The sequence below is a fragment of the Sphaerodactylus townsendi genome, linkage group LG02, assembly GCF_021028975.2.
Source record: "Sphaerodactylus townsendi isolate TG3544 linkage group LG02, MPM_Stown_v2.3, whole genome shotgun sequence".
Taxonomy (NCBI): Eukaryota; Metazoa; Chordata; class Lepidosauria; order Squamata; family Sphaerodactylidae; genus Sphaerodactylus; species Sphaerodactylus townsendi.
The window spans coordinates 52,443,871-52,457,373 of record NC_059426.1 but is presented as its reverse complement, the minus strand read 5'-3'; the positions used below and the strand labels follow the sequence as shown (position 1 = coordinate 52,457,373).

At 40.7% G+C, this 13,503-nt stretch overlaps 1 protein-coding gene across 5 annotated transcripts in view; it reads right to left on the bottom strand.

Annotated features, from left to right (window-relative positions):
* NCKAP5 (NCK associated protein 5) overlaps positions 1-13,503 on the bottom strand; it is a 718,925-nt gene that overhangs the window by 103,807 nt on the left and 601,615 nt on the right. For all 5 annotated transcript variants that reach the window (XM_048483952.1, XM_048483947.1, XM_048483949.1 and 2 more), the window contains 2 exons: positions 8,957-12,720; positions 5,752-5,929 (listed from right to left, as the gene is read on the bottom strand). In XM_048483952.1, coding sequence (XP_048339909.1) covers positions 5,752-5,929; positions 8,957-12,720 — 3,942 coding nt within the window. The remainder of the gene's footprint in view (positions 1-5,751; positions 5,930-8,956; positions 12,721-13,503) is intronic.

The following is a 13,503-nucleotide window of genomic DNA, read 5'->3' as shown; positions in this document are numbered from 1 at the left end:
ATCAAGATTTCTTTTTTGCTGCATTCTGCCAGTGCATAGGTACACAGTGGTGACACTGTGGAAAAGGTGGGAAAGGTGCATATAAATAGAAGGAACTAAAATCCATAGTAAATTGCAGGTGCGCAAAGCTTGTAATATGTAATATGAAAATAAATAATAAGAGATAATCTACTTGCCTCTGGCTTGGCCATATAATAATATGAGAATTCCTAATGCATCACTGCCTCTTTTAAAACAAGACGAAGAAGTACACAATTGTAAGGCCCCAAGGTTCTCAAGCCTGGGAGCCAGAGCCCTCAACTGAGTTCCTATGTCACTGCAGCTACAGGCAAGCTGATCCATCTGAACTTAAGTGCCATTGTACAGTACTGTTTCACATGTGATCTCTCTGGGAACTACAGCTTGGGTCAGCCCAGTAAGGTCAAGTGAATGGGGGTGCTTTTTCAGAAATCCCGATATCTCAGGACTGCTAGAGGGCCAGGCAATTTCAGGCTCTGTTTTGTATTGGAACTATCCAAACACACATCCCTCTCTACTTGCCTCTGGCTTGGCCATTTCTAGCTCCTGCCCAGGCAAGCCCGCTTAATTGAACTGGTTCCGGATGTCCCTGATGTTAACATTCCGAAACGAACTGTGATGAGGATAATTCAGAACCATACCTCGGCTATTTCTGTCAGAAAATGAGCTTCGCATCCTGTGTAAATCCTTTGTGGTGAATGTACACTATTCTCAATGTAGATGTATTCCTTTTTTTAAAAAATGTGCAGGTACTAAGTAATGGCACTCTTTCTTGTATAGACTGCACACTACCAAGAGATAAGTGTCGTCTAAGTGATGCCATAATAGGTTCCTAAGCCTTTAATTAGTGCACCAAGAAAGAAAAGATTTAATTCTACAGCATATGAAAGAGTCACTTTTGAAAATCCACTCTGAGGTGCATTAAAGTTAAAAGGCACGTTTGATTTTGCTATTGAGTTGAAATGAAATAGGTGCATTCCATACCAGGTTTTGAAGTGCAGGTGTTAGTTACTGGTTTGACCCTCATCTCGAAATGTACTTTAAATTGTTACAGAGGGAGAAAAAAAAAGATATCACCCCAGCACTGGGCTTTTGAAAAAGTTTATGCTGTTTTTCTCAAAAGACATTTTATTTCTCTTTTTTAAGGAAAAAGAATGCACAATGGGAAACACTACCACATGCTAGTGTTTTCAATCACAGCTATCTCTCTTTGCTGAATTCTCTGCAATCTGATTCAAAGCAAGCAGCCCACAAATGGAACAGCACAAAAAAGACATTAACAGTGCACTCCTAAATAGTGTAACACTTACCAAATTCCATCTGAAGTCAATGGGCTTAGAAATGTATAGTTCTGCTTAGGACTGCACGGTACGGCAGCAAAATGAGATGCAGGGACTATGCATCCAAAAAGATTAAACTGTGTGAATTTGGAGGACAGAGCTAAAATTCCCCACAATTTTCTGGTCTTAAAAGAAAAGATTTAGGAACAAATTACAGGCATTCATCTTCTTTCATTCCAAATGGCCTCAATGTGTTAATGCTAGTTATTTCATTTCGACAATAAAAGTCAAGAAAATCCATATTTCAAAAACCCACAAAGCTGAAGAATATAATGTAATCCAATCTTCCAAAACAATGTCTTCATAACACTTTGATTTTCAGCTTAAGAAAGTACAGTTCTGAGAAGTAAAAGGTAATGCCTTTCCAGCATGACTAATTTGCCCTTAGAAGTTACAGGGGAAATTAGCATTTCTTCATTATTTATGTATATTCAGAATCATCTTTATACTTTCTTCCGATAAAATGAAGTGTGTTACTTCAAGATATACTTAAAGCCCTAAATGGCTATTATTGTTACATTTGCAAAGCCTTCACAAAACAAGACCAAAAAAAAATCTGTGAAGGACTGCACCATTAGACAATAATACGAAAGTTAAAAAGAAATTGTAAAAGCAGCATGTTTTTTATACTTCTGTACAGTGAAGATATACCCTAAGCTGTCAGCACCATATTAAATGGGGCATAGTTAAATTGAGTGGCTGTGATAAGGGGCTTCGCTTTGCTATCAAAGTTCTAGATCAGTTGGATTGAATTTCCTGCATATTGCACATTTCCAGACTTTCATTCTCTCTCATTCCTTTCAGTGACATTACAAGGGCAGACTTAGATATGCTTATAATTTGTGGTTTTATAATGCAGGGGACATCTACATTTTCAAATAAAAGATACTATAGGAGCTACAGGCCCCCAAAAGGGGACTTTAAAAAATGTAAAAGTTTTCTAATGCACATAAATTCAGAATTCAGTTTTAAGTCATGTTTAAATAAATGACCTTGCATATCCTTTAGTAAAGACTTTATTTACCTATTAAACCCCACACACCTTTGCCTGAATTTGAAAGTAAGCCTGTAATACTTTAACCTTAAGCACTCAGACGTCAATACTAAGCTAATAGGTTTTTCAATTCCCATTATGTAGGCTTTTGAAAACTCATTTTAGTTTTAGAATATGTCCCTGAGAAATATTTAATTGCTTCATATTTCAAATCTTCTCACACAAAACAGTAGCAGGTATAGATGTTGTTGGCTCATTTTTTCTCAGAACTACAAGAACAGAAATGTAGAAGAAACTTGTTCAGGGGTGGCATCTTTAGAGATTAATTGGTAGAACTTTAGAGGTCTTTCTGAAAATTTTGAAGTGTGTGTTTTGCAAGTTTCCCACAAAATCATTATTAAATTGCGTATTCTAAACAAGAGTCATTGGCAACTAAATTCTAAAGACAGTTAGTAAAAGGTTTCCTAGTCAAGAGTTCATCATAACCCACTTGTGCGACTATTTCTTGGATAAACATTTCAACCATTTGTATTTGTTGCTGCTTCCACTTCCTGCTCATTTTCAGGGGGTTATATTCAATTATTTGCCTTATGGCTTTATGTTTAGAATTGTTTTTAGATATTGCCTGGAATTCTGTATACTGTCCTCAATATAATTCCAATAGAAAGGTGGGATTTCTAAAAAAATTAAAAAGTTTCAAATCCTGATATGGCTCAGATTACCCTATTAAAGTAGCTGTGCAGTTATACTTATTTTCAGGAAACTGTGTCACTAATACAACCCACAAAAATGCTGCTTTAATGCAGATAGTTGGCTGAAATGGACATGAGTGAAACTGATATTAATGGGAGACCAATGGATTGATCATTTAACCCATAAATCTATTGACCTATTTAATCCATAAACACATCAACATATTCCTAAAATATTCCTAAAATATGTTGATGCATCTTGCAACCCCAGCCATTATTGTTATTTTGAATAATGTAATAAAACTGCATTCATGTTAAAGCTACAGCAGCTCCTTATAGCACTGGCCTAACATCCCCCACCCCCCAAGTAAAAATCGCTGCTTACCATGATTTTTGAACTGTTGACGTGACCTGTTTAGGTTCATTATAAAAACTCACAAAAAGATCCAATTTTACCCTTCTCTGTAAATGCATACACCAAATGTAATGGAATTCTTAATTTACTTAGGTATTAACAAGCTGCCTTTTTATAAAGCAAGGTACTTTACAAAGCATTAAAGTTACTATCAGGAAGAAGAGGTAGTCTTTGACTCTGCTCCCCCCCACCCCCACCCCCACCCCCACCCCGCTCCCCCACTCCAGTAAGAGTGAGGAAAATCCATCATCTGGTCTTCTGTATCTCAGCTGAGGCCAAAGGACAATGCCCAGCCTTACCAGCAGGAGTGCTCGCTTTCTGCGTCTCATGGAAAAGCCTTTTGAGAACCAGTAGGCCCTGACACAGCTTGTGCCAATATCAGAGCTGCCTTTGAAGGGGAGAAGGCAGGAGGCCATGGAGGATTTGCCAATGCTCAGTGAGCGTGACAAAGGCCAGAAAGAAGAGGAGGACTTGGGACAGTCAGAACTGCCTCCCCTCTCTTTCTGATGCCACAGGAGACAAACAATTCAAGGAGCCAATGAGGCTCCGAGGCCAGAACTGCAGCACAGTCTTTGAGAGCCAGTAAATAAAAAAGTTAAAAACAGCTAACCACAACAACAGCAACAGGATCCAGTTTATCTTGTAAACATGATCGGATATAAAGAACAGTAAGCAGTGCACCATTTTTAGAACATACCCTACCAGTTTAATCTATCTTCTGCAGATCCCTGGATTACTTGAGAGTAATCTTGAATATCAGGAAAATAGCTCTGGATGCAGCATGGAAAGCTGCAGAACAAGCAGGAAATCCCTTTGGGGGAAGCAAAAGTGACTGCATCTCGTGCAAGAGAATCTTTGGCAGGGGCATAGCTATAGGAAATGGTATCCTAGGCAAGCTCTCAAATTTTGACCCCTTCAGCTGCCTTATTTGCCAAACCCACCCCAGCTGTCCTTGGCCAAATTACCCTCCCATCCCCACCTTTACAATTTGCAGAGTTGCTGATTTGTGGTGGTACCTGGCTGCTTCCCTGCCCCCACTGGGCTGCAGGAGAGCAGGTGAGTCAGGCAAAGCAGCAAGTGAGTGAGGCAAGTTTGGGTACAGGCAATCCCTGGCTGCCTACTCAGTCAGGCTATCCCTGACAGGGCAGCAGGTGCTGCTCTGTCAGCAAAATGGTTGCATGGAACTCCAACACCAACAGAGCAGTGACGACTGCCTCACCAGGGAGGCCTGGCCGAGTGGCCTGCCAGGGATTGCCAGCATCTGAACTCACCTCACTAACTTGCTGCTTTGCCTAGCTCACCTACTCTCCTGTGGCCCTAAGGGGGCAGGGAAGCAGCCAGCACCACAACCCAGTAACTCTGAAAATTTTAAAGGTTTTTTGGCAGGGACCGGACCAATAGCACCCCCAACATGGTGTCTTAAAGTGGTGCCTGGGTCATATGAACCCCTCTGCCCTTCCCCACCAATCAGCTACTCACCTTTGGATCTTCTAAGCCATGGGAATACAAGAAGAAGAAGAGTTTGGATTTATATCCCCCCTTTCTCTCCTGCAGGAGACTCAAAGGGGCTTACAATCTCCTTGCCCTTCCCCCCTCATAACAAACACCCTGTGAGGTAGGTGTGGCTGAGAGAGCTCCAAGAAGCTGTGACTAGCCCAAGGTCACCCAGCTGGCGTGTGTGGGAGTGTACAGGCTAATCTGAATTCCCCAGATAAGCCTCCACAGCTCAGGCGGCAGAGCTGGGTATCAAACCCAGTTCCTCCAGATTAGATACACGAGCTCTTAACCTCCTATGCCACTGCTGCTCCAGAAAGAAAGAATGAAACTCTTGCTGCTTTTCTTAAAGATATAAAGCAAAGACACCCACACAGTTTTAAAAGGAGATAATTATATTAATTTTAAATTGGTATCCTCCTTTCAGTCATGAAAGACCTGCCCTCAGGAGGAGGAGAACTATGAAGCAGGGCTTGGATTCCAGAACACAACAGAAGTGTGGCTTAATATAAGAGCAAGTGGTGATCTAGAGATAGGCAAGTAGGGCAGTTCATTAAAGAACAGCCGAAAGTTTCCATGTGCCATGATTACAGGGATGATGATGATGATTACGTTACTTCTGAGCATAACCTACCTTAACGTAACTGGGCAGCCAAACAAGACCACCATCTCTTAACATTTATGCATCATTCTACAACAATAACAAATATGTTTCTACTATATGCAGTCATGTGCCTTGTCGTTTACGAGAACAGTATGGAATAAAGTCAATGCCAAAGGCAGTAATGCAGAACTTACCAGCGCCTGATTTGGTATTTCCATATCAGCCTTTGTTTTACTGTTTTTCTTCTGGTTCGCTTGAGTGCTGATAGAGTTGCTGGGAAGAGCAGAACCCTGAGAACTGCCCTTCGACACCCTCCTGTAGGAAACATTATTCGATCCACTTTCTGTCTGCTGGGCGGCTTTCTTATCAACTCTGCAGGTAGAAAGTGATTCCTCTGATGAATTACGTTGCCCTCCTTCAATCACTCTACTTTCCTCAATTCTACAATGTTAGGCATAACCTCTTGGTATCTTTCTCTCTGTAGACCTCTGGGAGATACATATTTCTAACTAGCAGTAATCAAATCTGTCACTTGAAATTTCAGGCACTGTATAGATTTAATTCTTCACATATAATGATTTATTTTAAATTTTGAATGACTATGGAGCAAAGTGGAAAACACTGTCAGACTGTCGCCTAGTATCTTCAAGGCCTAAGGTTAAAGCAGCTAAAAATGTAATTAATTTACAGCCCAATCCAGAACTTACAGATGGGGAAATGGCACTGCTTTGATGCCCCTCAGCCCACCCCAAAGGGTTTTCCCACAGCACAGGAAGCCCAAAAATGTAAAAAGAAAACCCAACCCTCGACTCAAAGCTGCCATAGGGGCAAATAGAGAATATCTCTGCCAGTGACGCCATAGGCACATGGTGGTTGATCCGGCTTTGGAGGCTGACTAACATTGGCCCTGCGCCCTGAAATCAACCCCACAAGTGAGGCTGGGTGTCGTGGCTGGCTTTCCCAGGGCACCACAGCAGCTAGGCACCAGTGGATTTGCCCCTCCAGTAGGGAGAGCATGTCCACCAGTTAACCCCTGCCGACTCTACAAAAAGAGACTTAATCTAAACATCAGGAAAACCTTCCTCGGTAAGGGCTGTTTGACAGTGGAATGCAGAAGTTATTTGAGTGGGGTGGAGTCTCCTTCTTTGGAGGTTTTTAAACAGAGACTGGATGCCACCTGTCAGGAGTGCTTTGATTGTATGTTCCTGTATTACAGAGGATTGGACATGATGGCCTTTAGGCTCTCTTCCAACTCTATGACTCCCCCCACCCCCGAACCCAGATTGGGCTGCCCCATCAGTTATTCAATGCAAATTTATTAACAGTGTCAATGGCACTGGGGTACATAAAAACTAAACACTGCATATTCTCTGTTGCATTCTATTTGCCTACTACCTTTTAAAAATACGCTATGGTTTAAAGTATATTATAAAATTTACTTATCTTTAATATCAGGTATTTGGAGGAGGGAATTTTGACTCTTGAAAAGCTTATACCCTGAAAATCCTATTGGTCTGTATGGTACTCCTGGAGTTAAATCTAAGGCTTTTCCCACATGCACAGCTTATCATAGAGGTTTTCTGTGAAATCATTCTGCACAACTCCCCCCCCCCCATTTTGGGTCCCCCCTTTTCTCTTCAGTTGCATTTATTCTTCACACTACAGCTGTAAAGACGTATTATTTCTGATGGTGGTGGGCTGCCATCCCTGACGTAAAAGAAGAACCTCCCCCCCTTTTTTGTGCAGGCATTCTACTGTTGCTGCGCAGTTACATTTTGAAGAAGCAATTCAAAAATGTCTCAGCCTCCATTTCTACAAATACCAACCCAAAACTGAAGTTAAAACCACTCCTGGACCAGGTGCAATTACATGAAGGAACGGAAGCCAAGTATCCCCCCACACACAAAGTATCAATTTTTTTAGCCAAAATTACATCAGTAGTTCAATATCAGTCATGCTAGTTTGTTTCTCAGCCTCAATATTAAGGTTACAAATTCTATGTGACATTGACAAAGCTGATTCAATCAATTCTGCTTCTTTGTATCTCTGTCTCCACATTATATCGCTAGCTTGGTATGACAAAGAGAGAAAAATCCTTTTGAAAATAGAGGAGAAGGAGGAAAAATAGCTGAAGGGGAGATTGGGCAACAACATGGAGGAATGGATAAGGAACAGAACAGGAACAGAAACATGTATCTCCCCTCCCCCCACAACTATATTTTCTAGCCAAATTAGAGCAGCAGTAACACACCATCTTTATTGCAGCAGTTCCTTTCAATTTTCTCCTGCATAAATAACTTCCCTTATCAATTTCACTTGCACCCAATTGTGGACACAAAATGTCTCTTCGCCTTCATGTTACATCACTAATTCGGGATGACACTGACAAAGCTGATATAAACAACCTGGTTTGTTTCTTTACCTTAATATTACATTGCCAAAAGGACAAAAATGCGAAGAAAATGGCTAATGGGGAGGTTGGGTGGCCGAACAGGGGGTGTTTAGTGGGGTGGAAAAATAAAGAGTGATTCAAGATAATTACACACTTAAGGGAAGCTGGCTCAGAAATTGATTGGAAAAAACATTGCAGTAAAGTGCATGGGAAAACAACAGAGAAAAAATGAACAGAAAATGTTTCTGGAACAAAACAGCGAAAAAAACCTGTGGAATTCAAAGAAAAAAGTAGCATTTGGTGGCAGGGTACATTGTAAACAACTTGTGCAGGAAAAAAAAGCCTAAATGTCAGGAGCAGGAACAGATGATCAGAACAGTCATATGAAATCGTTCTTTTTGTGATTGTGGGTGGTGCATTTCCTAATGCACTCCCATAGTTAAAAACAAAATAAGTACTTCCTATCCATTCAAAATTAACAGCTAGAAAAAAGACCCAGGAAAGCATTAAAATATGACCCCCTTTTTACATTCAAAAATCGTACAGCCCAAGAAAAGCTGCACAGTATGATTGCTCTGTTTGCTTCTGCTCAAAGTTTTATAAATCATATTACGGCTACTGTTTCCCCAGTTATCTTGATAATGAATAATGCTGCCAAGACTTTCTACTCTGGGGCCATAATCCAAAGAAGCACACGTGAGTTGTTGGTGGAGAAGGCTATGGTGTGAAGGAAAGTGTGTCCATTTTTCCTGACACAACTAGCTTTCTTTTGCTCACTTGTTACAAATGGATTTTTTAACAGAGGGAATACACAGAGTATGACAAAAGGTGTATGAAGAGATGCTATCTGGAAAGGAAAAAAAATCCCTGATCCTATCGTTAACATGCAAGGAAACTGCTTGATCAAATCATATGGTGTTATACTGAAGCAAATAAAATGGGAGTCTGAAGGGAATGAAATCTTAATATTATTAATAGTCTGAATCTATGCACCCAGAAGACCTCACCTGTGTAAAAGCTCTTTCATAAAGTTTTCTTTTCCTGAGGTAGTGGAGCCATTCTTCTGTTCATAGCTAGGCTGGCTGAGACTATTTTGTGAGGGTTTGCCCATTTTCTTCCCTTTTGGAATACTATCTAAAATACTGGTATTCAGGCTTTTCTTATTGAGCTCATTTTCTGTTTCACAGTGCAATTCAGTTTTCTTTTTATCTTTCCTTTTTTCTGATTTGGTTTGCTTACTTCCAAACCCAGAACTTTTTGCTTCTTTCTTCTCTATCTTTACTTTGGAAATATCTGTTTTCCTACCACTAAGAGCTGGGAGCTTACTTTTACGAAATCCAAACCAGTTAGCGATAGAAGGTCCTCCACTTTTTTGTTTTGTCTCTGCGTTAGGAGATTTGCTCTGTCCTTGCCCCTTTTGCATATTCTCTTGGATGCACAGCATAACTTTCTCTTCTATTGTGGGTTGTGAAACAGATGATGTCAAAACCTTCTCAGAGGCCTCAGGTTCCTTTAAGCAGGCCTCTTGCAAAACCATCTTGCTTCTTTCATGTTTACGAAGACATGGGAGGCTGTCAAGATTTTTCTGAAGTGGCAGTATTTGTTCAGATGAAATACTGGTTGATGACTCCAACCCCATTTCTGCTTGTGTGACACATTTTTTGCTTACTGGTTGATGTTTAGAAATCTCACCACCCTTTTCATCATCAGCACATCTATTCTGGGCATTCCTCTGAGATGTTGATTTGTTGCCCTCGTTTGTTGAAATGCTGAAAAATAAATCCCCCTTTGGAGATGTCTGCAATGGCTGTTTGCTTGGGCTACCCACCAGACTGCTGCAACTACTCATGCTTCCATAAGAACTCTGTCTGGAGTAAGTAACCTGAGGAACTTTTGATGTGTTTGAAACCATATCTGATGCCACTGCTGATCCAGAAACAGCCTTCACTTGAAACCCCTCTACACTTGAGTTCTGCCTGGTTAAAGAATTTCCCCGTTCAGATGTATTGGTGATAATTTGTGTCCGAACTTTCCCTAGCCCTTCTGCTGAAGGCATAGGTGATTTTTCTCCAGTGTGATAACTGAAACTTTGACTACGGGCCTTTGCTCCGTTCATTCCAAGAGCCGGCTTCAGGTATGTTTTATTACTAGAAGAAAGAGATTTTTTCGCTGACTTGTTCTCTAAACCATCTACTCTGTCCGTTAAGTTGAAGGTCTCAGGTGAAACACAAGAAACTGTATCAAGTTCCTTGGCAGAATTTTCTTTTGTTTCACTCTCTATACAAGGATTTCTTAAGTCAGTATCTGATACATCTAAGGTGACTTGTGACACAGATTTTCCCTGCCTGCGTATACCAGGACTTGCACAGCTTTTGGAGGCTGCGTTCATACTATCTTTTTCCTGCTTCCCTGGTATGGTACAGCTCTTTCGGAGGAGATGAGGAGATTTTATGAGCAATTTAAGTCCAATAGTCAGATGAGGTTTCAGTTCTTTATCTGGCATGGTTCCAGCATCACTGCCCTGAGACGACAATGATAATGGGGAGTGACTAATCTGAGGAAGAGAAGGCTCACCAATCATTACTGTGTGACAATCCGATGATATGGGGAAACTACTTGCAATCTTATGTTTCAGAGGTGTTCCAATGTCCTTTAACAACGACCCATTTTTCAGTGGATTTATATCTTGTGACGTGCATGCTGAGAGGACATCCTTGGAATGATAAAGTTCTTGATTACTGCAGGAGACAGCCTGGTTTGATGTTTTTGGAGAAATTTTCTGTGAGAAAACGTTTGGAGTGCCTTGGCATATTGCAGGGGAGTCTTCAGCCAGGCCTTTGCTTTGTGTAATTATTTCTCCCCTCTCATAAAACTGGTTCAATTCGGCTTTGGCTAATGCAGGAGGTTTGCTAGTTTGCATTTCACGCGTATGAAAAACATACTTTGACATTCCTTTCAGTGGTGACAACTTAACTACATTTTTTGTTGTTCCAGTAGGTGAATTTAGCCCTGTCTGTTTAGGTACAGAGGGGGAATGTTCACAGTTTAGTCTTATCAGCAGTGATGCTGACCTGCCAGGACGGGGAGGGGGAGATGTAGTTTCTCCAGGAGGCAAATCACAATTCACATCTCTAGTTGGAGGTTCTCCACAATCAATGGCTTCTATAAAATGCTGAGGTAATGAAGGTTCTGGGAGCTGACTCATGGGACAGTGTGTTCTGCTAAGGATTTTAGAATTTTCTGAAGAGAGGTTTAAGAGCTTTGGGATGTCCAAATCTCCTTGTGAATCAGGAGTCCAAATTGGGCTTGGTGTCTTTTTAAATGTCAACGATTTTATAGGGGACAGTGGAGATTTCTCTAGGGTTACAGGGCACTGTGAAGAAGTTCCAGAAAAGTCTTCACTCACTGTTCCTTTTGTTTTATGTGGTGAAAACTTACTTCTGCTGGGTATTTTAGTCAATTTTTGTTTTTGATTAATACCTGCCTGTACACAAGAAGGAGATCTGGCCTTGGAAGAAATACTGCTAACTGGAATCACCAGCTTTTGCCGTGGAATATTCTGAAACATGGGTTTCTCAAAATTTACAAGAGATTCATTGCTGCAGGTGGTAGGAACAACTGCATGTTGATTTTTTATGTTACACTGGTGAATCTCTATCTCAGTTTTATTGTCAGGTATTTGCAAAATGCTGCAGTTCTGAGCATCAGTTCTTTTCTGCAAATTTGCTGTTCCCTGAGGTAAACATTCAGTGTGTTCTCTGTTAGGCCCAGTGTATGGGTGGTTTACTGACAGTTCATTTCTAGTTACAGTGACAACTCCAGTTTGATGTGAGCTGAATTCAATTGGTTTTCCATCTTCAGCATCAAAAATTACAGTAATGCATTCTTCTGAGGAAGTCTTCTTTATAACTTTTTGTTGCTTAATAAAACCGCACGCCTTGGGCCTAATGACTGAGGGTGAGGGTACCTGTTTTTCTTCCTTTTCAAAAGATACTAGTTGAGAATGTTGTGTCTTTCCCGGCCCGTCAGTGTTCTCGGCATGCTTAACAACAAAGGGAATTAATGACAAATCTGATGGGCTTTTCTCATCACTACTTTCTATATGTAATTCATCCAGGATTTCATTGTCATCAGCATCTGAAAGGTGTAAATTAAGGTTCCTCCAGCCCACATTAGCACGACTTTTCTCTAACACAGGCAGCTCTACATTTGTGCATGTTTTTGCCTCTGACTGAAACTCATTGACAAAACTAGTCAGTTTTTCAGGCCTTTCCCTTGAATTAAAACAAGAGCCTCTTTCTGGTAAACGTCTTCTATCAGGTTCCCAATCAAATAAGCTGTCAGAAACACTGTGAGTTAATTTATTACAGTAGTGCCTACAGTCTTTGCTTGGCACTTCATGCAGCTGTACTAAAGAAGAAGACTCATCATCAGCATCCTCATGCGAATCTGAATCATACGTGAAGGTTTTCTGGTGCTCCATGCAAATGGCCTCCATTTCATCTGGTGTGCAATTTGCCTCTTCTTTATGACTGCTGCACTTAATTCCAGGGGAATAGATTCCTTCATTAGAATCCATGCAGTCTTTATATCCCCATTTGGATATGATGGAAGGTGGCTCAAGAAGTATTTTTCGCTTTTGTAGCTTCTTCAGCCCTTCCAAAATGTGGTTTTCCTTGATTCGGGTTGGAGGTAGATCTTCAGTGGGACTGGAAAGGTTGCTGGGGAGCGAGGAACCAATGTTTATTGTTTTATCCCAATTGAAAGACGACTAATTTTAAGAAAAGAAACAGAAACTTTGATTATTACCGCATAATTAACAAACATGTTTTAGTTGATACAAATAACATCTTAGTATGTACAAAAATGCCCTGACCTGGATGGCCTAGACTAGCCTGATCACATCAAATTTCAGAACTTAAGGAGGGTCAGCCCTGGTTAATACTTAGATGGGAGACCATCAGGGAATACCAGAGTCACTATGGAGAGGAAGGCAATGGCAAACCTCGTTTAATCTCTTGTATTGAAAACCTACTGGATTTCTATTAGTCAGTTGTGGCTTGACAGCACTTTATACACACCGTACAAAAATATGCATGTTTCTATCTCTCCCACCCACCATCAAACAATTCACTGACCACCAACTGCCGCCTACCCAATGCTTGCTCCTCTGATGGCTGCAATGCCACATTAGAACTCTACATATAATGTTTCATTGCTGAGCCCAAACTGACATGATTAAGAAACATCATATCTCACAGCACAACCTAACCTGCACTGAAAGAAATATGATGAACAACCTCAGAAATAATCCAGACACCATTATTAAGGAAGCTGACAAAGGAACAGAGGAACAGTTGTTATCATGGACCAATCAGAATATATCAAGGAAGCTGAAAGACAACTCTCCAATATCATTTTCTACAAACAACTATCCTTAGATCCTGCTAAGAATACCAAAAAGAATTAAATAGGATTACGGAGGAATTACAGACTTATAGGGACACACCACAAGAACCTCAACTAGGCATTCTTTATCTTCTCCCCAGAAACC